The sequence below is a fragment of the Castor canadensis genome, chromosome 4 (genome assembly GCF_047511655.1).
Source record: "Castor canadensis chromosome 4, mCasCan1.hap1v2, whole genome shotgun sequence".
Taxonomy (NCBI): Eukaryota; Metazoa; Chordata; class Mammalia; order Rodentia; family Castoridae; genus Castor; species Castor canadensis.
Genome location: NC_133389.1, coordinates 96770206 through 96797328, shown reverse-complemented (window position 1 = coordinate 96797328; position 27123 = coordinate 96770206). Strand labels below are relative to the sequence as shown.

At 34.0% G+C, this 27123-nt stretch overlaps 1 protein-coding gene across 6 annotated transcripts in view; it reads left to right on the top strand.

Annotated features, from left to right (window-relative positions):
* Nucleotides 1-27123, top strand: part of Lrp1b (LDL receptor related protein 1B) — a 1877349-nt gene that overhangs the window by 1140392 nt on the left and 709834 nt on the right. For all 6 annotated transcript variants that reach the window (XR_012447185.1, XM_074070662.1, XM_074070660.1 and 3 more), the window contains 3 exons: nucleotides 1116-1238; nucleotides 14235-14375; nucleotides 19121-19246. Coding sequence is in view for 5 of the 6 variants with exons in the window: in XM_074070662.1 (XP_073926763.1) it covers nucleotides 1116-1238; nucleotides 14235-14375; nucleotides 19121-19246 (390 nt within the window). In the remaining variant the exon portion in view is untranslated. The remainder of the gene's footprint in view (nucleotides 1-1115; nucleotides 1239-14234; nucleotides 14376-19120; nucleotides 19247-27123) is intronic.

Genomic DNA, 27123 nt, shown 5'->3' with positions numbered 1-27123 from the left:
TATTTGGGAGGTTGAAGTCAGGAGGACTAGAGAACAAGGCCAGCCTAGGGAAAATATTTCACAAGACCCCATTGTCAAAATAACCAGAAGAAAATGGACTGGATATGTAACTCAAGCAGTAGAGCACTTGCTTTGCAAGCACACAGTTCTGTGTTCAAATCCCAGTCCCACCAAAAAAAACAAATAAAAATTAAAAACATAGTTGTTATTATCTAATTCTGCACTGACTGTTACCTGCACCTTATATATCATGAGCTCCAGCCTTCTCAAACATTTACTTGATTTTATCATCTCCCATGGTTTCTCACATACCCTCATGAATACCTTTATGAATTTCCTCTCATGCCCACTTCATTGGAGTGTGTCTCATCAGCTCATCTGCTCTTGAGGTTACCTGGGAGAGCTCTTTGCCATGCTGCTCTTTAGGATTGCAGATATCCTGTACTTCATGGAAACTGCTGCTCATGGACACACCAATATACTCTGCTCCCAAGGAGAAGACTATCTTACTCCTGTCCCCAGTGCTTGTTCACTTTCTATTCACTGGGAATCCTAAGCCATATTCCAAAACCCAGTGGTCTTCTTTCCAAAGACTCCAACTTGAATGCACTAGGCCTAATTTGGGAAATTGCCTGAGACAGCCCCAATTCTGTCCTCTTTCCCCTCTCTCCTTGTACTTAGCTGCACACAGACCTCTTTCTTCAGTAAGCGTGAAAATTTCTCTGATCTATCAAAGCATCATAAATGTTCAAATATTTCTGAATTTCATTTTAATTCAGCAGAAATCTTGACTACATTAGTGAGTATATAATATGTATAGTACATATATACGCACATATGTATCCATATGTACATCTCCTAGAAAGATCATGAACCTGAAACTGATACTGACAATACATGTTATAGTTCCAACTCTTAGAAAACTGAGGCAAGAGAATCTTCAGTTTGAAGCCAACCTGGGCTACACAGAGAAACCCTAGCTCACAAAAAGAAGAATCAGGGGAAAGGGGAGGAGGGTGAGGGAGAAGAAGAGGGAAACCTGAACTGGATAAATTTGGTTGGAAACAGAGTATCAAAGTTCTCTGTCTGACATATTGACTTCTCTCCTTTTGAAGGTGACAACATGTGTCGTGTGAATAATGGGGGATGTAGCACACTTTGCTTGGCCATTCCAGCAGGTCGAGTGTGTGCTTGTGCTGATAATCAACTTTTGGATGAAAATGGGACAACCTGCACATGTAAGTTTCTTTTCTTATTATGTTCATTATTAATAGGGCTCTTTCTGAAGATTAGATTCCAATGAAATCAAAGGAATTAAAGTCAAGCCTGGAAAGAGAAATTCAGATAATTAGATATAATTATAACTAGACTATGAATCCATTTCTTTTTGAGTCATTTCTCCCCACTGCCCCCCTACTTCCAGGCAGAACATGTTCTGCCCTTCTGTCTAATTTTGTTGAAGAAAAGACATAAGCATAATAAAGAAGACAAAGCATTTTTAGTAGTTAAGAATAGTTATACAGAAATATTCCTACCGTTGCTTTTGTGTACACATGTGTTACAAACCATGTTGATTCATCTCTAACTGATCTTTACACTGGTTCCTGATCCCCTTCTCATGTTAATCTCTGTCACTTTAAGGTTTCTGTATTAGTTCCTCTGGAGTGGGGACATCAAATGCTTTCATGTTTTGGGTTTTCTACCTATTCCTATATCTCCCATATGTGTTCTCCCCATGTCATATGATCCAAGTCCAACCACATTGCTGCATTTGCCCTATATCTAAAGACCGCATATGAGGGAGAACATACGATTTTTGGTCCTCTGAGCCTGGCTAACCTCACTCAGAATGATGTTCTCCAGTTCCATCCATTTACCTGCAAATGATAAGATTTCATTCTTCTTAGTGGCTGAGTAAAATTCCCTTGTGTAAAAGAAGTCTACATGTTTAATGCAATTCCAATCAAAATCCCGATGACATTCGTTACAGAGATTGAAAAATCTACCCTAAAATTCATTTGGAAACACAAGAAACCACGAATAGCCAAGGCAATACTTAGCAAAAACAACAACACTGGAGGTATCACCATACCTGACTTCAAGCTATATTACAAAGCCATAGCAATAAAAACAGCATGGTACTAGCACAAAAACAGACATGAAGATCAGTGGAGCAGAATAGAGGACCCAGATATGAATCCACACAACTATACCCACCTCATTTTTGACAAAGGTGTCAAAAATACATGATGGAGAAAAGACAGCCTCTTCAACAAATGTTGCTGGGAAAAGTGGTTATCCATCTGCAAGAAACTAAAACTAGATCCATGTCTATCACCCTGTACTAGTATCAACTCAAAATGGATCAAGGACCTAAATATCAGACCTGAAACTCTGAAGTTACTACAGGAAGGAGCAGGAAACACTCTGGAACAAATAGATGTAAGCAATACACTTATTATAGAACCCAGCAGCCCAGCAACTAAGAGAAAGGATGAATAAATGAGACTTCATAAAATTAAAAAGCTTCTGGACAACAAAAGAAATTGTCTCTAAACTGAGGAGACCACCCACAGAATGGGAGAAAATATTTGCCAGCTATACATTAGACAAGGGACTGATAACCAGAATATATAGGGAACTTATGAAATTAAACTCTCCTAACATCAATGAAACAATTAAGAAATGGGCAAGTGAACTAAATAGAACTTTTTCAAAAGAAGAAATTCAAATGACCAAAAAGCACATGAATCTTAGGCTCTCCAGCTAGAAAACTGGAAATCCAGGACAGGTGGTGACATAGTCTACTCTGGATGTCCCTAGGCTTGAGTTCTACTACAAAGGCAGGGAAAGTCCTATCGACCCTACAGAATTTAAACCCTAAATTACTTCATTTTGGAGACTGTACTTTTTGTGTACATTTATATGTGTGATTGGGGAATGAACCCAGGGCCTCACAGTTGCTAGGCAAGTACCCAACCACTTGAGCTATGCCCATGGCCCATGACTAAGATCTTGAATATAATTCTGTTTTTCAGTTTGGTTCATAATATAGTATAATTTATTTTGTCTTTATTTTAACTTAATAAGAGCATCAGCATCTTATCATGTAAGAAATTATTCATGTAAACATGATTGTAATGACTGCTTTTTAAATTGTTTACCTTTTTATATTTGTCTTGGTGATATTTATGATGCATTGTTACAGATATTTGCTTATCTCGTTACTGTTTGTAATTCCTTCTGTATTTTGCCATAAGGTTCACCTGCAATTTGTGTTACATGTCCTTCAGGCATTTGGAATCATACTGCCATTTCTAAATTCTATTACTATTGTTTTGAATCACAATTATTTGAAATGAGCAATTTAGCTTCTTTTCTAATACTCTCTTTATCTTCCTCAGTTTCACACCTTCTTTTTATAATTTCTGATTTCTGACCAAGAATATTATTTTGAATCATTAGGTTCTTTTTAAAATTTGGGAAGAGTTGTCTGGAGACATAGCTCTATGGAAGAGTTCTTGCCTATGTGTGAGGCCCTTGGCTCAATCCCTAGCACTACAAATATATGTATTTACTCCAACAGGGTTGTTTGTTAATTAATTTTGTAATTTTTTATAATATTTTAGATCAAGAACAGAGTTTCATTAGTTGTGGTTTATCTACTCAAATGTTGAAGACTCCATCACTTATTTATTAATACTCACTGATGTTGGGATATATTTTAAAGTAACCTCTTCAAGAAGAATATATAGAATATATATTGTCAAGTTCTTATGCAAATATCTCTCGTTTGTCTTGTTTGCTCATTTTAGTTTCTTGGTTGTACTGGGGTTTGATTTCTGGGCCTTACACTTGGTTATTGGGCATTTTACCACTTGAGCCATGCCTCCAGCCCATTTTTGGATTTATTTATTTTTCCATTAAGGTCTGGTGTTTTTGCCTGAGGTTGACCTCAGACCCTGTTCCTCTTAGTTTTGCCTCATTTCTAGCTGGGATTCTGATGTGACCTAGCATGCTCAGCTTATTTATTGAGTTGAGGTCTCACTAAATTTTTGTCTGGGTTGGTTTCAGACTGCAGTCCTCGCTATTTCCATCTCTGAAGTAAATGGAAATACAGGCTTGAGCAACTGTGCTGGCCCTCTCTTTTGTATTAATATATAAATAGTAATTCTTCCTGGTATTAATTCTGGGCCAAACAAAACTTCCCCTCAAAATTCTGCAAGTATTTGATTTTGTTCTGATATTATATACTATAAAACACAAATATGAATTTATCTCTCTTGCAAATTTTTTTTCAGTTACAAAATTTTTTAATTGCCTATAAGATGATCTCCACAGAGGATAATTCTAAGAAGAGTACTTTTTTCTTTGACACCAGGGTGTTGCTTCTCTTTCTTTTCTGTGTGGTAATATTTCTTAATTCTCATTTTGTTGTTGCTTGTGAGAAGAGTCCTCTCAAGACTCATGCTTTACCAACTTCAAACACTTAAGCAAGTGTTTGGACATTTTAAATTCTGTTTATTTTTTGCAGTACTGGAGTTTGAACTCAGGGCCTTACTCTTGCTAAGCAGATGCTCTACTACTTGAGCCACTCTACCAGTCCCTGGACATCTTAAGTTCTGTCAAGTTCCTTGCTAGGCTAAATTTTGTCTTAGTTGTTTAGAGGCAACGTAAAAATTAGCCTTTGATTGCAACTTTGATCATATAATATTCTATTTTCTGTCAAAGATTCATTTAGCATTGTTCTTCTGGTATACTATGAGACTTTCTGTAAACTCAAATGAGTGACTGATATTTTGAAAACATGAAATACACACACACACACACACACACACACAACACACACATGTAGCGTAGGCTTTATGGACTTTCACCCCTAGACTTTATCTGGACTATGGGACATGCTGCTGACAGCATCTCCATTTTCTATCCCTTTCTTTTTTCTTTCAGTAAGTGCAGACTTACATTCTTCACTGAAGGATCTGTCTTCCTACCTAAAGATGGACAGGTTTAATTGATTTCCAATAATATAACTTAGAGGAGATCCTGAATTAATCCTTAAATCTAGCATTATCAGCCTTAAAAAATTAAAAGTTACAATACTATCAATAGAACAATTAGGAGAACAAACTCTTGGAGATCTTGTAAGTTTTCGACTTTCTTCTTTGTCATTGTAATGGAAATTGAGTTGGGGGTATATTCATCAGATACTAATATCTAGATGGTATTTTAAGCTTGGAAATTTCTAATTAGTTTCTTACTTTCAATTATGTGGATCATTTACCTTCTAATTATATTTCCTGTTTCCTTCATTCTTATGGTCCATTAAAAAGTTACAAATTACTTTTGAGTTAGCATATCTATATTGGCATACATATGGAAAAGATGTTTTAAAAAGAAAAGATATTGGTCACTTGATGGATAACATTATTACAAAATAGAGGAAAAATGTAAAATCAGAGGGAAAACATTATCAATATGTTAATATTTATAATAAATTATTATCAATATAAAAACTCAACTGAGATAAGCAGAAATTTTAAAATGAACTGGGATAAATAGAAGAAAAAGATACACATCTACTATAAATAATCAAAGCAGTAAAATCTTGCCAGGATTTTCATCATTACTTCAATACATTGTAACTGTTTATATAAATTTCTTATTTCCTTATACATCATTACTTCAATATATTGTGACTATATAAATCTCCTATCTCTGTAGACATTGTAATGCCTCAAAAAATGAGAGTTTGGTTAAGGTTCTAAGTCTAAAGCTTGTCTTCTTACCACACTGCAGGTGAGGTGTAGAATGTCAGGCTCATGGAGGCTCAGAGCTCCAGTCATCAGAGTCAGCCTACAAGAGAGGAGAGAAAAAAGTATGTGAAACCCTAACTGCAGTTGCAATAGACACATCTAAAGCACTCCTGTGCCACATTTTACAAATGACCAGGTCAATGTAATTGATTCTCCTCTCCTCCATGTAAAAGCTTTTGATGGAAAGAATATTTTAACTGTTCACCTACATACCTTCCTGGCTATTTCCTTTCATAGTTAGATGTTGTCTATTTGATCAAGTTTGTCCTTCATACTTATTTTCACAAGCTTCACCTGTGTTTTGATACCATGATAGGAGAGCAAACACAGAGATATATTCTTGGGTTTTCCAAAGATGCAGACAGATTTTGAGTATTGTTGTTCTCGAGTAGTGACTACCAGCTTCTCTTTCTTTTTCATCTCTGACTTTTGATCCAGCATTCTGTCTTATGTAGTTTTCTTCTTCCATACTACCAAACCACACAAAAACAAAACATGTTCACTGGTTTCTTAGAAACCAGAAATACAAATATCTTAAAATGACATCTGTCTGAGCATGTACTCTAGTAGCATTTGGAATGATTCAGACAGACAGACTTAACTGTGGGTGAAAAAAATAACAGAAATGTAAGAAGTATTTATTTCCAAATAACACAAAATATCACTAGATATCCCTGTGCAAATAAAATTTAGGTTACTTTGGGTGGTTATGAAATAGCATACACAATGTTGATTATACTGGTGATGTAGGAGATTTGTTATTTTCATTAAATACACATGATTATAAACTTGATAAAAGAGGAAAATTTTCTGAACCCTTTTTCCTCTTTCTAGGATCTATAATTCTATAATTCATAGATAAGGTAGCCTCAATGTAATAAAAGGGAAAAGATATAATTTTGTCTATACTTCTCACATTAAAAAATGTTACCTAAACAAACACAAGTGAATTCTTATTGCAGAATTTGTTCCTGCATTTCATAAAAATTCTACTTTGTCTTTTAATATGGGGTGCAGCTTCCCTAGGTTCCCGTGAAACATACTAAGAAAAGCCAGGCATAGTAACTCATTTCTTGAGGACACAAAGTGTTTTCACATAAGTTGTTTCAGTTCCTATTCATTTAATGGTAAATTTTTCAAGGTTATGTTAGCCTTAGCTTTTGGATGAGAAAATTAATATGCAAGTGGACTATAGATGGAATTCATGATGGCAGAGTATAGTACAAAACAGGTATCAGTGCACCACTATCCTCTCATTAGCACTAATTCATTCAAACTATGTTATAATCATGTGGAGGGAGTCAACTAGATTAACTATGTAATCGGAGTCTAACAAGCAAAGCAGAGAGATGTTGCTACATTTAAACATGATCTTCCTGGTTTCTGACTCCGAATGAACAAAACACATTGGCAGATTGTCAGGCCACACTAAAAATCAAGGATACTTTTCTTAATGAACCTACAATTTAAAGCTGTGCCAGAAAAGGCATGCACACAACAGAAAAAACATTGGCATGCTACAGGATTGATTATGGGTGAATAGTAATGCTTTGCTTGGAAAGAATGAAGAATGAAAGCAAACTAGAATCTTTGTCCTTGTGAATTTTGTCTGTCCTCTCACAACTAGGGATGTCTGATGCAGCATGGTAACCTGGAATTTACAACCTCTGCGAAGCATGTGTGAAGATAATTGAGCAATTGTTAAGTAAATTTTCTATTTCTCTTAGCGTTTTTTGAAGAGAATCACAAAATAGTATTTATTGAAGACATAAATTTATCCAAAGAAAGTAAATTAAGCTTCAAAAAGTGATAATGACTATTTATAAATTAGCAGGAATATTTTATCTGGAGTAGAAAATAGTAATTCTTTAAACACTTCTTTCGTTGTCTGGAAGAAGACACATTGTTCCAAAATGCATTACTCCCAGAGGAACAATTTGAACTTTGCCAACATACTGGTTATCCGAGGGATAATATTGCACAATCATGTGTCAATGGTATTCTGTGACCTTTATCACCTTCTAGAACACCAGATATATTCCACTGTCAGAAACAGTGCTCCACCATTGTGAACCATTTATCTGTTCAGCTGTGACAAGCTTATGTTCTAGGATATATGAGATCTAATGTGTAGTAAAAAGTTTAAGGCAATAAAAAGTTTAGAACCTTTTTTCAGATGAATATTTATGGTCCTCCTTGTGTAGGAATTCACAGAAGATTATGTACCACTTAGGTTGACTGCTTAGTAGAACTGTCTATGTAATGAAAGGTCATCTTGTTATGCTCTAAAGATGAAAAATCAAAAACCATAGCATTTTTCTTATTATTTTCCCATGTAAGCAAGCTTTTATAAAGGCATCCAATTAGCCACATCTCTGCTTTCTTTTTGTTCCTTATGTTTCTGTGCTCAAATAATGAGGCAATAAAAGATTCTCTAATCCCAATATGAAACAAAAAGAAGAAAAACACTGTGTTAAACCAATAAATTGTCCTAATGTGAGATATGGAAGAACAGCAGGAAAAATATTTTATCTTTTGTACTGGGACAAATGCTGTTATGATTATCTTATAATTTTGATAAGTTGATTACAAATCATCAAATGAGGGAGGGGACTGAAATTAGTTTAGCATTAACCACTGTACTGGGTTTGAAGTAGGAGAAATAAAGTTAAAACACAGGCACTTTCTCAAGCACACTTCACAAACCTAGGTTACAAACATATATTGAGTTCATTTGCTAAGCTGAGATCAAAATATGAGATGATGCAAAACTAAAGTAAAATAAAACAATTTATTAGTAGTGTTTCTTCCTTTATTTCATTATGACATGGACATTAATTTCGGCAATTGCTCTGTCAGTTTTTACCAAAGAAAAAAAATTAAACGTAGAACACATATTCCCCTGCCTCTGTTTTGGAGAATCAAGTATAGGCCTTCTGATTTCATTGCTCTATCAGGTGTCACAGACTGTACAAGAACTAGCTGTTCTATGCCAGGCAAGTCATGATTCATGTGATTTTTCTTTCTGAACTTGGTTAAATTAAAGTATTATTTATTATTTTGTCAGTTTCTTATTGGTGAGATCATATGGTAATATTTTTATCAAAAGTCATCTTTGCAATAGAATTATAGGTTTTGCATCAATTTTCAAATTCATAGTTCAAGGCAAACTCTGAAACAAATCTTACAATTACTGCACTTGCTAATATGCTGAAAGCAATTTATAGCTGTGCTCAAACACCCAAGTTCTGTGCACAGTCACATAAAGCACTGGAGCAAAATGATACCCATGAAGCATTAACTACCTTGAGCTTTTTTGAGCATTGGGGTAGCTTTATCTACCTATCTATCTGTCTATTTATATATCTGTCCTTATGCTGAAATTAAACTAAGATTATCTATGGTCTTGGGTGATAAAAGGAGAGAATTAGCTGCTGAGCCAGTTGAAGTGATGTTGTTTTCTGAAATTGATTTATACAGTCCCCAGAGATAGACTTGCTTACTTCAGTAAAAGCCATCTGTGTTAATTCCAATAAGTCAGGCAATAAATTATTTTAAGCATTAATTCTATGACCACATCTGTTTTAGGTATCATTCTGTTCTGTATGTAGTATGTGACACTGTCTTTCTTACATTCAAGAATCTCCACAGCCTGGCATTGGGGGCAGGAGGAGGTAACCCAAACAATGTATACACATGTGAGTAAGTGTAATAATGATAACATAAAAAAAAAAGAATCTCCACAAGTTCAGGCATAGTGGTACATGCCTGTTATCCCAGGTATGAGAGAAGCATAGATAGGAGGATTGTGGTTCAAGGCCATCCTTGAGCAAAAAGCACGACATGCTATCCAAAAAATAACTAAAACAAAAAAGGCTAGGAGCATGGCTGAAATGGTAGAGCACCTGCTTAACAAGCATGAGGCTCTAAGTTCAACTCCTACTTACCATCATCAAAAAAAAAATAAATAAATGAACCTCTTCAAGTGGAGACTTCAGTTTTGGAAAATCCTTTATAGGAATTTTTATAAGATATACAAAAAATGCAAATTTAATATTTACAAGAGCTACCTGGTTTCAATATTATTGTTGCATTACATCATTAATTCTTTCAAAAGTTCATCCATCACATAGCTATTAGCTTGGTTGCTCTGATAAATGATATTCCATATTGTTATGTCAGTTCTGGATAAATGGCCATGCATTTTGAACTTCTGAGCTGACATCATAGAAGCATTATCATATGTCACGTTGTATCCTAGATCATGGATATTGCTAGCTGAAAAGTTACCTCTTTTCTATCAGCATGAATCCTGAGTCAACCTAGTAGCTGACATTGATAATATGGTTTCTTTGTGACATAACTACCCCATCACATCTGGAAGAATTAGATTAGAGCAGAATCAACTAATAAATGATTCCTTAAGCCCTAGGAGACTTTGGAAATCAAATCTCAGTATCTAAAGAAAATCCTTTATCATGTCAAGTTTGGCAAAGGATCTGAGATTTCATCTTGCTTGCTAGCTAACAGGTTAACCTGCAAGAGAATCGTGGAGTTTGCCTGATGTCATAGGATTCCTAAATCAGACACAGGGTTTTATCACTCATGGCACAGCCAGCGGCATAGTTTTTGTGTTTATATTGGTTCTCTTTGACCTACCACTCAAGTCATTTGGGAGAAATGCACAGCAAGCCCATTAGATTCTGCAAATATATTGAGTTTTTATTCCAACCAAAAGATGCTGAGCTCAGGAAATTATCAGTCTTTTAAGAAATCTGGTAGAAAATCTATCCAACATTTCTAGTGGAGGGAAACATTGTCTATACTCTCCTGATCAAGGAAAAGAAACCTGCCCTTTGCCCCAGGATATACTATTATTACCTTTCAAAGCTGTTAGCTATACTTTACCAACATCCATAAAAAATAAATCAAGATTGAAAGCAGATTTAAGATGTGCAGAAACCCTGTGGAAAATGTCTAAATCCAACATACCATACAGCTTAGAAAAATTGAAGACAAAATTTTAAAAGTCAAAGACATTTATATACATTATATATATATATATATATATATATATCTCATTACATCTGTTATTACAGATATAAGCAATGGTTAACTGTTGTTACTAGTGATGCTGATATGTATTATTAACACTATAGCGATTAATATCTGAAACAGTAAATAAGATGAAATTATCTCAGGAGGCTAGCTCTACTGGTTCCCAAACAATTGTGTATACCCTGCTTTGAATAATGAAAATGAAACTTTAGACAATAGCATTTTTTAAATTGCCATCTATGTTAATGCAAACATTTAAAAATAACTGGTTATACATATATGTTTGCAATTACGTTTGAAGCAAGTTTGGAAATTCTGCTTATTGGCATTTATTCCATAGTTACCTAAAAGCACCTAAAAAACGTTTGAATTCTAAATAGACTTAAATTATCTTAAATTGATTATTTTAAGGACTATTTAGTTTTATAATATCATTAGTCTCAAGTATTCTGTCTTTCCCTGGAAGTTATGCATCGTTTCTTTAATGCAGATGTAATTATTCAGAAACAACAATAATTTCACTCTTTCATGAGGATTTTTTTGATCATCCTTTAAAACCATTTGGAGTATTTGATCAAATGCTCTTAAGAAGACCAACTGTTATCAGTACAATACCAACAATTTTGAGGGAAGGTTTCATCCTCAGACTTTGGAACAACAAAATTGCCTTACTATTTCTTTGAAGCCAGTTATATAAAGACCGTAGAAAACCTTACAGCTAAAAGTGAGTTGAGGGAATGGGTCTTAAATCAGATTCCTGTGCCCCTGGAACTTGTTGTTTTCAAAAAAAATTGGGGACTATTGACTGATAAGATTAATATTCATAGAGTAGAAACATATTCAACTATTATTCATTAAGTACCCATTTCCACACCCACCAAGTGCTGTTTGAAAGAAGGCGGAAGTGGGGGAGGGGGAATGGTAATATAATGGAGGGGCAAATTTGTCAAGGTGCACTGTACACAGGTATGGAATTACCACAATGCAATCCCCTCATATTTTTAAAGTACAAAAAAATCAAAACAAAAATTTTAAAAACATATGTGGATTCAAAAGAAAAATTGATATCTAAGATCTCAGAGACAAATTGAGCAGACATAAAACCTAAAACAAGGTATATTTTATGTTATAATTGATCAGTTCTAGAGATTTTGAGAGAAAAGTTTGATCTTTGAGATGGTCAGACAGCCAGAATATACTTCCACATCGTTTTGATTCCCATCCTCACTCCAAATGGCTGCTGTAAAAAAGCATCTTAGCTTTGATTAGGAGACCAAATGATCTCCCCTCTCTGTTTTTATGATTTATTGTTTCTTCTTTGAGATTTCAAACACACACACACCCCACACTTTCTTGCTTGCCTTTAAGTGACCTTAAAAAAATGGCATCATAAAGCAATTGCTGCTTCGGTGTTTTGTCACTAAGGAAAGAAGAATACTGTCAGCCCATGAATCCAGTGTCACCTTAACTGAGAGGGGACAAAAGAAATACAGGGTTACCTTTGTTCCAACTGCGCATGTTATTCACTAAACTGACAGTTTTTTACCTTAAATCAGTCTGCATCTGTTGATGTCGTCTTTTGTATCTAGCCGGCAAACTCACTTGTTTTGCTTTGCTTGCCATGCTCTGAATCCATTTTCTGTAAACATTGCTCAAGAGTCACGGCCCAGCTTCCATTCTTTGCTGTGGGGAGTAACAAAGATTCAGGGAATATACTATGCAAAGGGCTGTGTTTTCTTGATATCACTTGGTATTAAAGTGTGTAAGTTTCATGACAGTTTATCAGCCTATACCAGTTATCCAGAAAAAAGTTTAAAGCCATTAGAACAGGAATGGAAAAACTGCCTTTTTTGTCTTGCAGCAATAATCCAGCTTGAGGCAATTCAAGGTCTTTTTCAGATCATCCATAATACATAAGTTATTTATCTTATCTATTGCCACATATTCCCTTCTCTTTCTAGACTCTAAGTAATCCACTCAAAGAGGACAAAAGCAAGCTTTCAATTTGTGAATAAATCCCAATTAATTGAAGTTCTAACATTTGATTAGAAGGCAGGGATTATATGAAGACAAACCACGGCAGAGTCCACAGACATACAGAGAGAGTTTTGATTAACGCAGTACTTCCTTTCTCCCATGTGCAGTCCAGTAAAGTAAACCCAACCATCAGAGCTCACGCTATTTTTTTGTCTTTTCACTTTATTAATTCCTGGTTTACTTATCTTTAAGGTGGATGTACTAAAATTCTTTGTCATACCTAAGGTTATCATCATGATCAACTGAGATAATGAATCAAAGCACTTTAAAAGCAAAGATACAAATAAAACAGAAAGTGGTGTTTTATTGTTGTTGTTGCTATTTTGTTGACAAGTTGTCTAAATACTTAAGTCATAGTAGCATGATTATTGACAGAAAAACTTAAAATTTTCTCATTTCCAAAGATGTCTGTCAGTATAATTGTTTTTATATTTTCTATAAAGTAGAATGAGAAACTATTTTGTTTCATAACATTTCCTTTTTTATTTATTTACTTTTATTGTGTTGGGTGGGTGTACATTATAGCATTTACAAAAGTTCTTACAATGTATCAAACATATCATAGGTGAATTCACCCCCTCTACCTCTCTCCTTTATCTCCCCTCTCACCTTTTTTACTTTTTGTGTTAGAGCATATCAAACTTTATTTAATATTATGAAAATGAAAACTACATATTCCATGTGAGTGTTGTATATCCTTGATAGTAAAGTATTTTAAATTAGGGGATATTATTTTCTTTTACTTTGTATAGTTAGTGTATGCAATATTAAATGGAATTTCATATATTTTATATACATGATGAGCTGGTAGTTATATCCAAATAAATTAGCAAATCCATCGTTTCTCTTTATTCCCTTTTGTGTGTATATGGTAAGAGCACCTAAACTACTCTGCAACATTTCCAGTGTATGCTACAACATTATAAGTGTAGAACTCATGTTGGATTGTTAAATGTGTAGACTTATTCACTCTGTATCTCTTCAATTTTGCAACCTTTGCTCTATAACTCCCCCTTTCCCTCTACACCCCAAACCTATGAACTCAAGTAAGAAATTGTGTGCCTCTGTGTGGATATGCACATATATGCAATGAAATATTTTTCAGCCTTGAAAAAGGAGATCCTGTTCCTTGTGCCCTATGAGTGAATCTGGATGATATTATGATAAGTGAAATAGCTTGACAAAAAAAAGACGAATACTGCAGGATCTCATTTTTGTGTGAAATATAGAAGAAAAACCCCCAAACATAAACATTTTAATGAACTGAATCTAGTTAGCCTTGTTCATATACCTTGGATTACTTTTATCTTTTAACTCTAGTTAATCCTGGAGAAGTACTACCTCACATATGTAAAGCTGGAGAATTTCGCTGCAAAAACAAACACTGTATTCAAGTTCGGTGGAAATGTGACGGTGATGACGACTGCCTAGATGGAAGTGACGAGGATTCAGTAAATTGCTGTATGTTCTTCTTCAAGTAATTTTAAACTGTATGCTCCTGTGTGTTCAAATGTGTAAATAATCAAAGAAGTTTCTGAAAATATCTTTGATGCAAACTGAACTCAGTTTTATTCTCAGTCATTTTTGTGCATAAAGGTTAGATAAAACATTTCCTCCTTTGAATAGGTTTAAAACATTATTTTTCTCCTCTTTACCATCCTTCATATATCATTTTAGTAAGTCCCAAATTCCTCTCCTTTCTTTTTTTTTTTTTATTCATATATGCATACAATGTTTGGGTCATTTCTACCCCTCCCCTTCCTCCCCTCTCCCCCACTAGCTACCAGGGAGAAACTATTCTGCCCTTATCTCTAATTTTGTTGAAGAGAGAGTATAAGCAATAATAGAAAGGACCAAGAGTTTTTGCTAGTTGAGATAAGGGTAGCTATACTGGGAGTTGACTAGCATTGCTTTCCTGTACATGTGTTACCTTCTAAATTAATTTTTCTCAAACTTACCCTTTGTCTAGTTCCTGGTACCCTTCTCCTATTGGCCTCTGTCGCTCTTCTTTCTTAGTTATGATGATAGTGACACCACACAATTGTCTATAGTTGCTGCAGGGGATCCTCTTGGATCTGTGAATTTAAAGATATGGAAAATCAATTTAAATCACCACAAGACTGAGTAATTTGCACAGAAGGTCACGATCCACTCTACTGCTCCTTGGCAACAGAGCCTTGAAGAAGGTCCAAGAAAGTAGACATGGTTTGACACTCGTCACTACCTAGCTTCACTGGTTCAGGACATGGTAGAAAGCACATCCCAGGCACTCAAATAAAAGGGTTGATCTCTCCTCTTTTGTATTCTATCTAGCTTTTTGTCATTTGCTAGAATAATGATAGCTTCATGTTTCTGGCAGAAATAAGGAAACTTCTTATGTCTGGGGATGGAAAACATTTTGGACTGTTTGTGAAATAACGTTTTGAGAATATGTTTGATTAAAGTCACTACCTAAACAGTTTGAGAGAACTAGAGTATTTTTGGTATGGAGAAAGACATATTTTAGAGAGATGTATCCTTGGTCATTTGATTTGGTCTATTAATGACATTTTTCATGGTAACTGATATTTACTTCACAGTATCCCATATTTTTATGTTTTTTTTTTTTTTTGGTGGCACTGGGGCTTGAACTCAGAGCCTCATGCTTGCTAGGCAGCTGCCATATTTTTATTTTTTAACTTAAGAATAAAAATAAACTTTTAAAATCCTTTATAAATAATGGACAAAATTAATATGGTCATCCATATCATGCAAGCATTTTTCTTCAGGGCAAAAATCCAAGAATATAGATTTTTAAAATTTCCAAATGTACTTTATAATACATAAATTATAATTAATACATAGATACAGCACTGCTTTCTCTTGAATTTCAAGCATAGGCCCTCACTTCAGCACTACTCACTTTTTATTTTCACCTCCATTAGTATCTGTCCTATGAAGTGTGAACTCGCAATTAAAATCTTAAATAGTAAATTGATATAACTGTCAAAAGTTTTGAAGTGAGCCAAGCAGTTTTTCAGGGGATAATGGATATTTTTCCTCCTTTTTGATACAGTGATTAATTTTTGTCACTTGTTCAGACTCATGATATTTATTCATGGTTTTAATGAATGTGCACTACGCACTGGCTTTTAATAGTCACAGACATCCAATGTCTGGTTGAGCACAAATATTCCATCATAATATTCATAAGTTTCTTCATTAGATCATGCTTTCATCTATGTGACTGCTCTTTCTTTTTTGTCCACTTAACAAGAACACCTATCTTTTCTATGGGTTTAGTGAACAAACCATTTGTAATGTTAATTGCAGCATTAAAATTTCTAGTCAGAATATTTTTCTTTATTATTATTATCATTACTTTTTATTCTACCACTGAAGCCATAGGCTTTTGCTAGCATTCTTCATTTCACTTATAGTCCTTATAAAATTCTGTTAATAAGTTATATCTCTTCTATCTCCTAAATAATGTTTCATCTTTACCTATTCACAATTTTGGTGGGCTGAATTAGGCTCCTATATAAATTAAGTTAACAAGTATTCCATTTTTCCTACCACCACCCCTTCTTTAATTAAAGCCCACTTTCTACAATGCTTCCAGAGTAGTATGAAATCTATTCTTGGTATTTCAGAAGCTGCATATCCAAAACGATATATTGTAAACTCTCTTGACTTACATATGAGGTACTGTCTGTTATCTCTTGTATTTACATTTTCAGCCTTTAGTTTATTAAGTATCTGCTTACCCTTTTTGTTCCTATCCAGTTGAACTATAAGCAGGTCTCAAAAAAAATGTCTTTCTATCTTTCTCCTCTGTGAGACTGAGCTTACCTTTCCCAATCTACAAAATCCAACATAGTTTTTCATTACCTTCTTAGATAACCCTCCCCCCTTTTTTTTAGTCTTTCTTCATATTCTTTGTTTTCCATTTATTGTTGTGCTAGATGGGGGTACATTGCAGCATTTACACAGGTTCTTAGAATGTATCAAACACATCATACATGAATTCATCTCCTCTACTATTCTCCTTCACTCCCCCCATTCCTGGAATAGTTTCAACAGGTATCATTTTTGCATTTACTTATCCCTTTCCCCACCACTCCCCTACCCACAGGTGCCAACCCTCCCCCCTCCCCTGCAAGACTTGTTCTGCCCTCTTGTTCTTCAATTTTTAGAAGAAAAAAGAGAGAAGATAAAATGAAAAGATGACATTTCAGTTTATTTGAGATAAAGGTAACTACACAGGGAGTTTTCTTGTGATATTTCCAGGTATATGTGTATTACAACCCGAATTGATTTATCTCCTCTAATTTTCTTTATTCTACCTTAGTCCCTTTCTTTTTTGACCACCAAAAAATCTTGTCAGTACAGTTTAATTGGCACTAAACATTCACCTCCTATACATGTCTTTATTATAGGAATTGCCAAATTATATTGCAATTAAACGTTTACTTATTTTATGTAAATGTAAATGTCTTCATGAAGGAATGTATTAGGTTCTGCATATTTGCAACACCTAGCACTGATTTTGGCACATGGAAGAATAAATGACTAAATAAATGAGAAACTATGGCTAAGCATCTCTGACCACCTTGCATGGGGTGTTTTCTCTAGGCATACAGCCATTCTGAGTAATATTATATTTCTGGGGTTTCATGGTTAATATTCCAATACCCTAAACAATTTCAGAGGATCGCTTTAGATTTTAAACACTCATAATCTTCTACACAGAATTCTATATCATTCTATTGTCTAGCCTTCGACATCTCAACTTCAAACCACAAAATTAAGCTTGGATTCCCATTTACTTTTTGATGAAAACTGCAAAAGTCCTTGTTTAGGTTTCATTAAGTGCATATGGACAATCTTGGTACTTTGTAATGTTGACCTTCTGATATGTTGGAGTGTTTTTATTTTTCATGGGCAACACCTCTTGCTAAAGTCCCTGAGTGGGTAGCAAATGTAATGCTGAAATACAGAGAATGCACCTTCTCTGCCTTTTATAACATATATGTATTATATATGTACATATATAATATACATACATATATATTACTTCACATGAGTAAAAGCATTCTAAAAAGTGGTAAAACCACTTTTTCACCAAAACTACTTTAAAGAAAAAACGTTTAGTCAAAACCAACTGGAAATACGCACATTTGCTATGCGGTGGCATTACAAGATGATAGTATCTCAAATTCTAAATAAAACTAATATAAAAGTTTATTTTTATCCTACAGAAGTGCAAGTACTGGGCATAAGCGAGATTACTTTAAAAAGAATGCTGAAAATGTGACACACGTACTGAAGAGCATGCCTCTGGAATCCTAGAAAAATGCTGTTAGAGGGTTAACTCCAAAATGCCCCTTGTGGTACTTCGCATTGGGGGCTTCATCCTTAAAGCTGTGCCTGGCTCCCCATATGAAAATTGCTCTGTTCTTCAGTTTTTTGGGGAGTTTTTTTGGGTTTTTTTTTTTGTGTGTGTGTGATTGTGTGTTTATTTGACTATCTTTTTTTTGTTAGTAAAATTCTAAAATCTCATTTTTAGCATCAATTCAAGGTCACGAATGATATATCTTTAATTTCTGTATTTTCCCTTCCAGTCTCAGGAAACATTGAATGGAGCAGAATTGTTCTGATGTGTGGTTTAAAGAAACGGTATTATTAATATACATGACTGAACTATTTTAGCTTCTTTAACACTATAACTTGAGGTCAATTTTATATTTTTAAGAATATTTCATTAATACAAATTAATTGTATAAAAAGATTTCATTGTGATATTTTCAACATGCATATACTGTACCTTGTTCAAATTCATCCCTCCACATGACCTTTTTGTAATTACCCTCCTTCCTCCAAATTTTAAATTTTTTGAAAAAAAATTCTAGAAATGAGTCACTAATTTTGATAAGAGCTGGGAAAACAAACTCCATGATATAGTCAGTTTGACTGATGACATGAAAAATGAATACATTCTCTTTTATTTGGGGCTTAATTACTTGATGTCTTCTATAAAAGTATTATATTTCAACAAACACTACAATATTAATATTTGCTATAAAATTTGAGACAATGACAAAAGCTATGAGATTTACAGGACAATAATATTACAATTACTTTAACAGTTGTATGACTATAATTCAAAATATTCATAACTTTTTTCTGATTTTAAATAATTAAATTTAATTCCTCCTCCCTCCTAGTCAACCACAGCTGCCCTGATGATCAGTTTAAATGCCAGAATAATCGCTGTATCCCCAAGAGATGGCTGTGTGATGGAGCTAACGACTGCGGGAGCAATGAAGATGAGTCCAACCAGACTTGTGCAGGTAAAGGTTTGCTTGGATGTATACATGAATCACCTCCATAAAAATGCAAGTCAGAGCTTGGAACAATGCTGAGGTTTTCTAGTGCTGGTAAACTGATTATTGTAGAATAAATTAATTCAAGGTTGCCAGCAAAGGTTGGAATACAAATTATTTTTACTTAATCCTTGGACATCACATTGCTTTCCAAAGTAATTGGACTCATCATCTCTCCATATGGGTTGAATGTCAACATTCTTCTTGTTCAAGGCTTGTCTCTGAAAGTCTTACTTGTCAGTGGAAGCTGAGGTTTGTTAATGTGCTGAAACACAGACAACCTTACAAGGAGATTTTATTTTTACTTTGAAAAAACATAGGGGTTTTTTTTGTCCATTATGGAATACCTTTGTGTAATAGCTTTCTGTTTATGATACATTATTTTTGTGAGGTAGGTTTTTTCTCCCATGAAGTCCCAAGACCACTAAGCCTTTTTATATTTCCATATAATCTATTCTATTGTAACGAATCTTTGAATCCCTAGCAAGGTTCTCATTGAATGGAAATATACACCTGGTGATACAGGTTACAATAGAGTGCCAGAAAGGTCATTTTTAGTTAGATAAATGTTGAAAAATGACAATGGCTACCAGCAGCCTAATGCTTCTCTAAATGACAAAGAAAAACTAGTGTGTTTGATTATACATATTGATATGATTAGTGAAAGCAGGGTTTTTAACAATAATTTATATACCAACATCAAAACATAGCAGATACTAACTCTCTTGCTTTTTTTTGCTAACATAAGAGTTACTAAATAAAAGTCATTGTAAAGTTTTAGTAAAACTATAAAACAGCACATAGAGAAAAGACTCATGTTAAGAAAGTTTGTTCTGCTCTCACTTTTGCCACTGTCTTCCTCTTGGGAAGCCTCAAACCTCTCTGAACCTCGTTTTCCTCATACATTTCTTTCAGTTCTGTTAAGAGTACGAGTTAACTACAGATTTTTTTTTTCTAAAGAGTTTTTCACTACACAAAGCAACAGTAAAAAGAGCAAAAATATCACAATTCTACAATGCTACCCATAGTGACAAATTTGCTGAGGAGCTATAAGATTTAACCTCAGAAGAGGTTAAACCTCTTGATTTAAACCTCTTCTGAAATTTTGGAATGATTGAATTTCTTTGTTGCTGTTGTTGCTATTGCTGTGCTGGGTGGGACTACACTGTGACATTTACAAAAGTTTTTGTAATGTATCAAATATATCATACTTGAACCCTCCATCATTCTCATTTATCTCCCCTCTCCCATTCCTTGGAATAGTTTCAGCAGGTATCATTTTCCATTTGCATACAAGTGTACACAGTATTTGCACCATATCTACCCTGCTTCACCCTTTCCCACCTCCTCCCACCTCCCACAGGTACTAATCCTTCTCAGCAGGTCCTGTCCTTCCCTCCTGTTATCCGATTGTGTAAAAGAAAAAACATGGCATTTTTGTTTGCTTAAGATAGCTACACAGGGCATTTCCTTGTGATATTTCCATGTATATATGTATAATTGAGTTTCTTGCAAGACCATTTTTGTATATCCTACAGTTTTTTTACAAAAGACTTTCTAAAAGAAAATCTTGATATAATAATAATGTATACAGGAGAACTGTCGTGAGGGGGGATCAATGAGAGGTGAAGGAGGAAAGGAAAGGATTCTGAGAGGTGAGGAGGATCTAAGTGTGCTACATATATACATATGAAGACAGAATGACAAAATTCACCAAACACCAAAAAAAAAAAAAGGGAGGGAAATGGAAATATAATGGAGGGGGTGAGTTTGTTCAAGTTACACTGTACACATATATGGAATTATTGCAGTGAAATCTCCTCATATTATTAATGTATGCTAAATCAAAAAATAAAATAAAAAGAAGAAAAGGACATCTAGAGATCACTTGGTTGTAACTCTCTGCTTTTAAGGCTATTCACTTTCCAGATGAAGCACAGAAGACAGGACTTTGCTAAATACATCTTTGCTAAGAGTTTGGGGGGTTCAATCCATAAGTTATGTCTCTAAAGCCATTTTTTTAATATACTAAACTGTATTATCCTGAAGATTAGCTATAATTTTAGGCATACTAAATTTAATTTTGCTCAGGTAGCTTTTGCAATATGATGTTAATTTATAATAAAACATTTCTCTAAGCCATTACAATAATTGTTCTTTTAAGGTTAAGGTTCAATTCAAAGATTATACCTCATTACTTCCTAAACAGAGAGCTCAGTTTACTTTATTGAACAGGAATTTCTGACCCTGCTTCTAATGCCATGTCTTCATGATTTGCACTAAATTTTTTCAATGTGCTTCTTCTTACATGATTTTTAAAGGACCATTTGAGTTTGGTTAACTATTAATACTAGTAAAAAAGGAAATACTTAGATACAAGAGCAAGTAAAGCAATCGATCCTAATTAGTAAGATTTCTAAGACACTCAATCCCGTAGTCCTCTCAGTTAGAGGAACATGACTTTCCTAAGTGACACTTCAGGTGATCCTGCGTAAAGTCTGCTGCTCAGTACTACATGTAGTTGTCAGTACATTTATGAGAGCTTTTATGGTCACTAGGTACCTGAAGAACTTGAATAAAAAGAACGAAGAGAAAACTAAGTGTGCGTTTTATCTTTGAAAACTATGAAAAGTGTGCTTATGTTACCCTGTACTTTCATTTCTTTCACCAAAGCAAACACATGGGTCACATAGGCTGGCATACTGAGCAAAGTGGCAAATTCATACGGAGCATTTCCTTGGATCATTTTCATCTATTCTTAAATGTAAGTTTCTACATGAACATGTGTCCTAGATGAAAAGACTCAAAATGGAGGATTATTTTGTAATTGAATACACATTTTCTTTTTTCCCATTAGCATTGTGACCTTTGTATATCTACAGGAAGATCCTTTCTCGAAGAAGCCACTTTCCTATTTTTTCCTTTAGGTTTCTTACTCATCAGTCTATTAACTCTAAATATATTTTTCAAGGCACTGGTGATAGAATGAGGGAAAATACATAATAACTTTTATCAAAAGTCTAAGCATGAGCACCTGCCTACCAAGCATGAGGCCCTGAGTTCAAACCCCTGTACTTCCAATAAAAAGAAAAAACTAAGCATGAAGACTGAGAGAAAGCTATGTCAAGAGGCCATCCTATGTAGTATTCAAAGTGCTAAGTTTGTTCCCATGGGAACACAGAAAGAGTAAAGAACTCAGTCTTTGACTCTCCGGGAAGACTACTGAAGGAGGCAATGTCGAAGATAAATCTTTAAAATCATATAAGAGGACTGCAGAATGGGCTCGAGCAGTAGAGAACCTGTTTTGCAGGCACAAAGCCCTGAGTTCAAACCCCAATATCACCAAAAAAAAAGATAGAATAGAAAAATTCCTAAATAATAATTAAAGCCATTTTATTAGGAAAAATAAATAATCTGATAAAACCAAGTATGGGCAATATTGTGAAGAAAAGAACTGATCTGCTTTCCTGGTAGGTATATAAATTAATTTTTTACATTGAAAAGTAATTTGGCCAAATCCAATAAACATAAAGATATGTGTGCCTTTAACTCTTTAACTCAGTACATTTATGAGAGCTCTTATGGTCACTGTACTCTAGTACTTGTAAAAGAAGATGTGAATAAGAACGTCCACTGTCCTGCTGCTAGCAATAATAAAAACCTGAAACAACTCAAATTGTCCATTAATAAGAATGGATAGATATGTGTGTTATAGTCACATAATATATTACTACTCAGGATTAAAGTAAGTGAACTGGGAGTCAAATATCAACAAGAACAAGTTTAAAAATATCAAATAAAAAGCACTGAAGAATATAAACAGCACTATTCATATGAAATAAAAAACTAGAAAACAATTCTATATTATTCTTAGGAATCCATAAATGTGTGGATAGAATTAAAGACATTTCTGGAAATTTAAATACTGAAAGAAAGAAAGCTAAGAGCAGGAACTAAGTAAGAATAAACTAAAAAGGTAAATGTGATTGGGAAAGATTACAACAGGGACATTAAATGTCACTGTAATGCATGTTTTTTGTGAATAAAAGCAATGATCTGTAGCAAACAGAGAAAACACTAAAATTTCATATAAATAAATGATAGAAATTGTTGTTAGTGATATTATACTTATACTTCTCTAGGTGATTGAGAGAAATATTTATTGGAAAAGAATGTTGAGGCAAGAGAATAATGGGAGAGATTGCTGGACAATGAATCCAGAAAAGGAAATAGCACATACAAAGGCTCCAGAGAGAGCAGACACATTCAGTCATTGAGTAGCTCTTCTGTCTCAACATCCAAAGTGTTTTTGTCTTCTTATAAAAGAAACCCAGAGGCCAATATGAAAAGTAATTAGAAAGTAATTTATTTTCTTCATAATAATACTGATAATTCTTAGTTTCAAACCTAGGCAATCTCAGACTAGTATTTCCCCTGACCATGTATCTCCTGATATTTCTTCTTACATCTCCGTCGACTGTGACAACTGAGTTACATCACCATCCCTTGCACTTTTGGGTCAGAGTCTTACTAGCTGGCCTTAAACTCATGATCTTCCTGCCCCTGCCTTCAGAGTGCTGGGATTACAGGTGTGTACCACGACAATCAACTAAGAGTGCATCTTGATGTGAATTGACATAGGTTTTCTTTAAATAAAATGCCTTGATTAAGAAGCAGAAAATATAAAGTTTAGAATACAGTGGTTTGCTCCAACCTCCTTCTCCCCTGTACAGCTCCTGTGCACTGTGGGATTTCTTACTCCTGGTAGCAGTAGAAGTATGAGTAGTGATGGGTAGAAATACTCAGATTGTGACAAGAATCTGATTCAGCAGCTAGATAAACAATTCTCCTGGAGGAGTTGCAAATTTCCTCTTCCTTAGAACAGCATTTGCTATAAAATTAGAGTCCTTTGTGGCTGCTTTTCTAATATCACCTTCAAACTAATTAGATATGATGGAGACAAGGATTAAAAAAGTAAACATTGTGTTTTCTTCATATGTCATATGAATCCATTGACTTACAAGAGATAATTTAGTCAATCTGGTTACAATAGGTAGACAGGCAGTACTCAGAGATTAAAGGAACAAAGTAGCTTTCTCATCTGAAATTAGTTAAATTTCCCTGATAGAAAAAGAAGATAATTTTCTCCCTGATAAGAAAAAAAATGAATCAAATACTTTCTCGATACAATGTCCCTTAACAATAACCCAACAGACACTCAGAATCCCAGACTGAAGCTTCAGTGTTATAATGAAGTGACAAACACAAATATCCACACCATCACAATGGTAGATCATGCACAATTTGAAATAAGTTCTTTCTGCATTTGCATTTTCCTATCTAATCACCATTGCTCTCCTAAAGAAAGCATATAGTCTCTGAAAGCTTTTCTAGACTCAGACTTGAATTATTAAAAGACAGCACAGTGACATGAAATATAAAAGAATAATAGATTGGATAAATTTAGTATAGTTTATGGCTCAATTGTAATTTAATGGATATGAAAATTTGTAATAGTTTTATTTAGAATAAAAAATCAAGAAAGACTAAAGGAATGAAATAAGAAGAGAATGGAAGAAGGGAGAGATACAAAAGCAAAGATAAAAGGAGAGAAAAAAAGGTAAAAATAGGAAAGAAAACAGAACAAAGAAAAAAGGAAAGAAAGTTACAGAGGAAGAAAGAAAATAACTGCAAACAAAATCACTAAATTTCTCTTAAAACTCAAAAGGCAAAAAGTATTTACTGTAATTTAGTGAAGCAATGCAGAGATATGTAAGAGAAAATTATTAATTACCCTCACATCTCTGTTTGTACCCCTCCACACCAAGTAAACCAATGTCAACATCTTATGTGGATACCTCTGCATCTTTCTGTAATTTTACACAAATACATATACTTTTTTCTGAGTACACATAATCATGCAAAAATTATCTGACCCTTACTGGTTTTATTTTATAAGCTCAAATAAATATGCTAAAATTTTTTTTCTATGTGCTAGAATAACAGAAATCTGTAGAATTAAACAAATGAGGAAATGTAGAAAAATAAAATTCTACTTGAAATTTTAACATTGAAAAATACATTGAAGAAGCATACATGTTTGTTTAAATATGCAAAATATGTTAACTTAAAATAAATGATGAGTTTCTAAAAGGGAAAACATTTATTATTACATAAAATATTTTAGATTCAAGGACCTTATCCACACAAAGCTATAATAATTTCTTAATCGTTCTAATTACAGACACAGAGATTAGAAATAGTATTCCAGTACAATGTGTCAAATCAAACAGTACATTTCTTATTAGTTTTTCTTGAATGATCTCTAAAATATTCACGGACAGTGCACACACATCTTTACATTCCATTTGTAATTTTCTAGGTATACATATTTTAAGAAATTATTTTAAATAACCTCTAAATCCTAATTTATAAATGTTCAGTTGACTTTGGTTAGAACCACTCTGCATACCAAACATTAGTACTCAAATTCACAAACAATTTTGATGAAATAGAAATATATTCTGATAATTTTCAAGTTGAGGAAATAAGACAAAATCTATAATCTAACCAACGTTCTTCTCTGTAACCACAGAAACCCAGTCCTGAAATTGTTCCTCACCTGTTCAAATTCATCCAGCCAATATATTTATATATCTTAGTATTTCCTTCCCAAAATGTTCCATTTTTTCCTCTAATTTAATGAAAGCAATGGCAGATGGAGTGCTGGCACTCATGGAGACAGAATTTTAGTTCAGAGGAATAAAATTTAAAATGGAAATCAAAGGTCAAAAGTAATTATGTAACCAACAAAGACCTGGGGAAAACGCCACTGAAGCTATTTAGGCATTTGTGTTTTCAAAAGCTGACCTGTTTGTAATAGAAAAAGACATTCAAATTCCTTGCAGAACACAGCCCTGTTAGTGAATAATTATAAACCATTGCCTTTGGCTAACATAGAAAGCAAGGTTCCATGTTTATATTCATTGAAACCCTTAAGAGAGCCCAAAACAAAATTCATTAGTATTCTTAGATTTGAAAGTTCATACACTTATATTACTGTGAAAAAGTGTATTTAAAAATATACATTAAGGCTAAATGTATGTTTCACAAAATATTTTCTGTATTCTCAGTCTATATCGTAGATCATTTAGAGATCAAGAGGTAGAAGTTCTAGGGAAGCACATTTGGATTGAAGTCCAAAGCCACCCTGGGTCAAAGCACAAGGCACTGTATGAAAAAAAATTAAAGCAACTATTCCAGGAATGAGGGGAGGGAGGATAAAGGAGAATGATGGAGGGGGTGAATTCAACTATGATATATTTGATAGATTGTAAGAACTTTTGTAAATGCCACAATGTACTCCCAGCACAACAACAAAAAAGAGCTAGGCGTGTGGCTTCAGAGGCAGAGTACCTTCTTCACAAACATGAAGCCTGAGTTCAAATCCCAGGACAACCTCCCCCCCAAAATGTGAAAGCACTGGAAATGTTAGAGAAGAAGGATAATTGTCACTCAATGATGAGAAGCTATGTACAGTAGTCTCCAAACACTTCTTATATTGCAGCAGTTTTCTTGATCTAATGGCAAATGCTATACAAAATTCTTTTTCGTTAATCAAAAGTTGGATGAAATACCATTAAATTATATATTCTTAAGCATGTGTCTGGCAAACTTTTTTAAATAATGAATTCATAGCTTCCTGATATTGTGTGAGAAATGTTAACTATATTGTCACTTAGTCATTTTAATTGAAGGGCCAAGCCTGTGAACTTTAAAGAAGATAAGCAAGCTGATATTGTGAGACAGTAACTAAAAATTTACTTTTTAAACATTTTATTTTA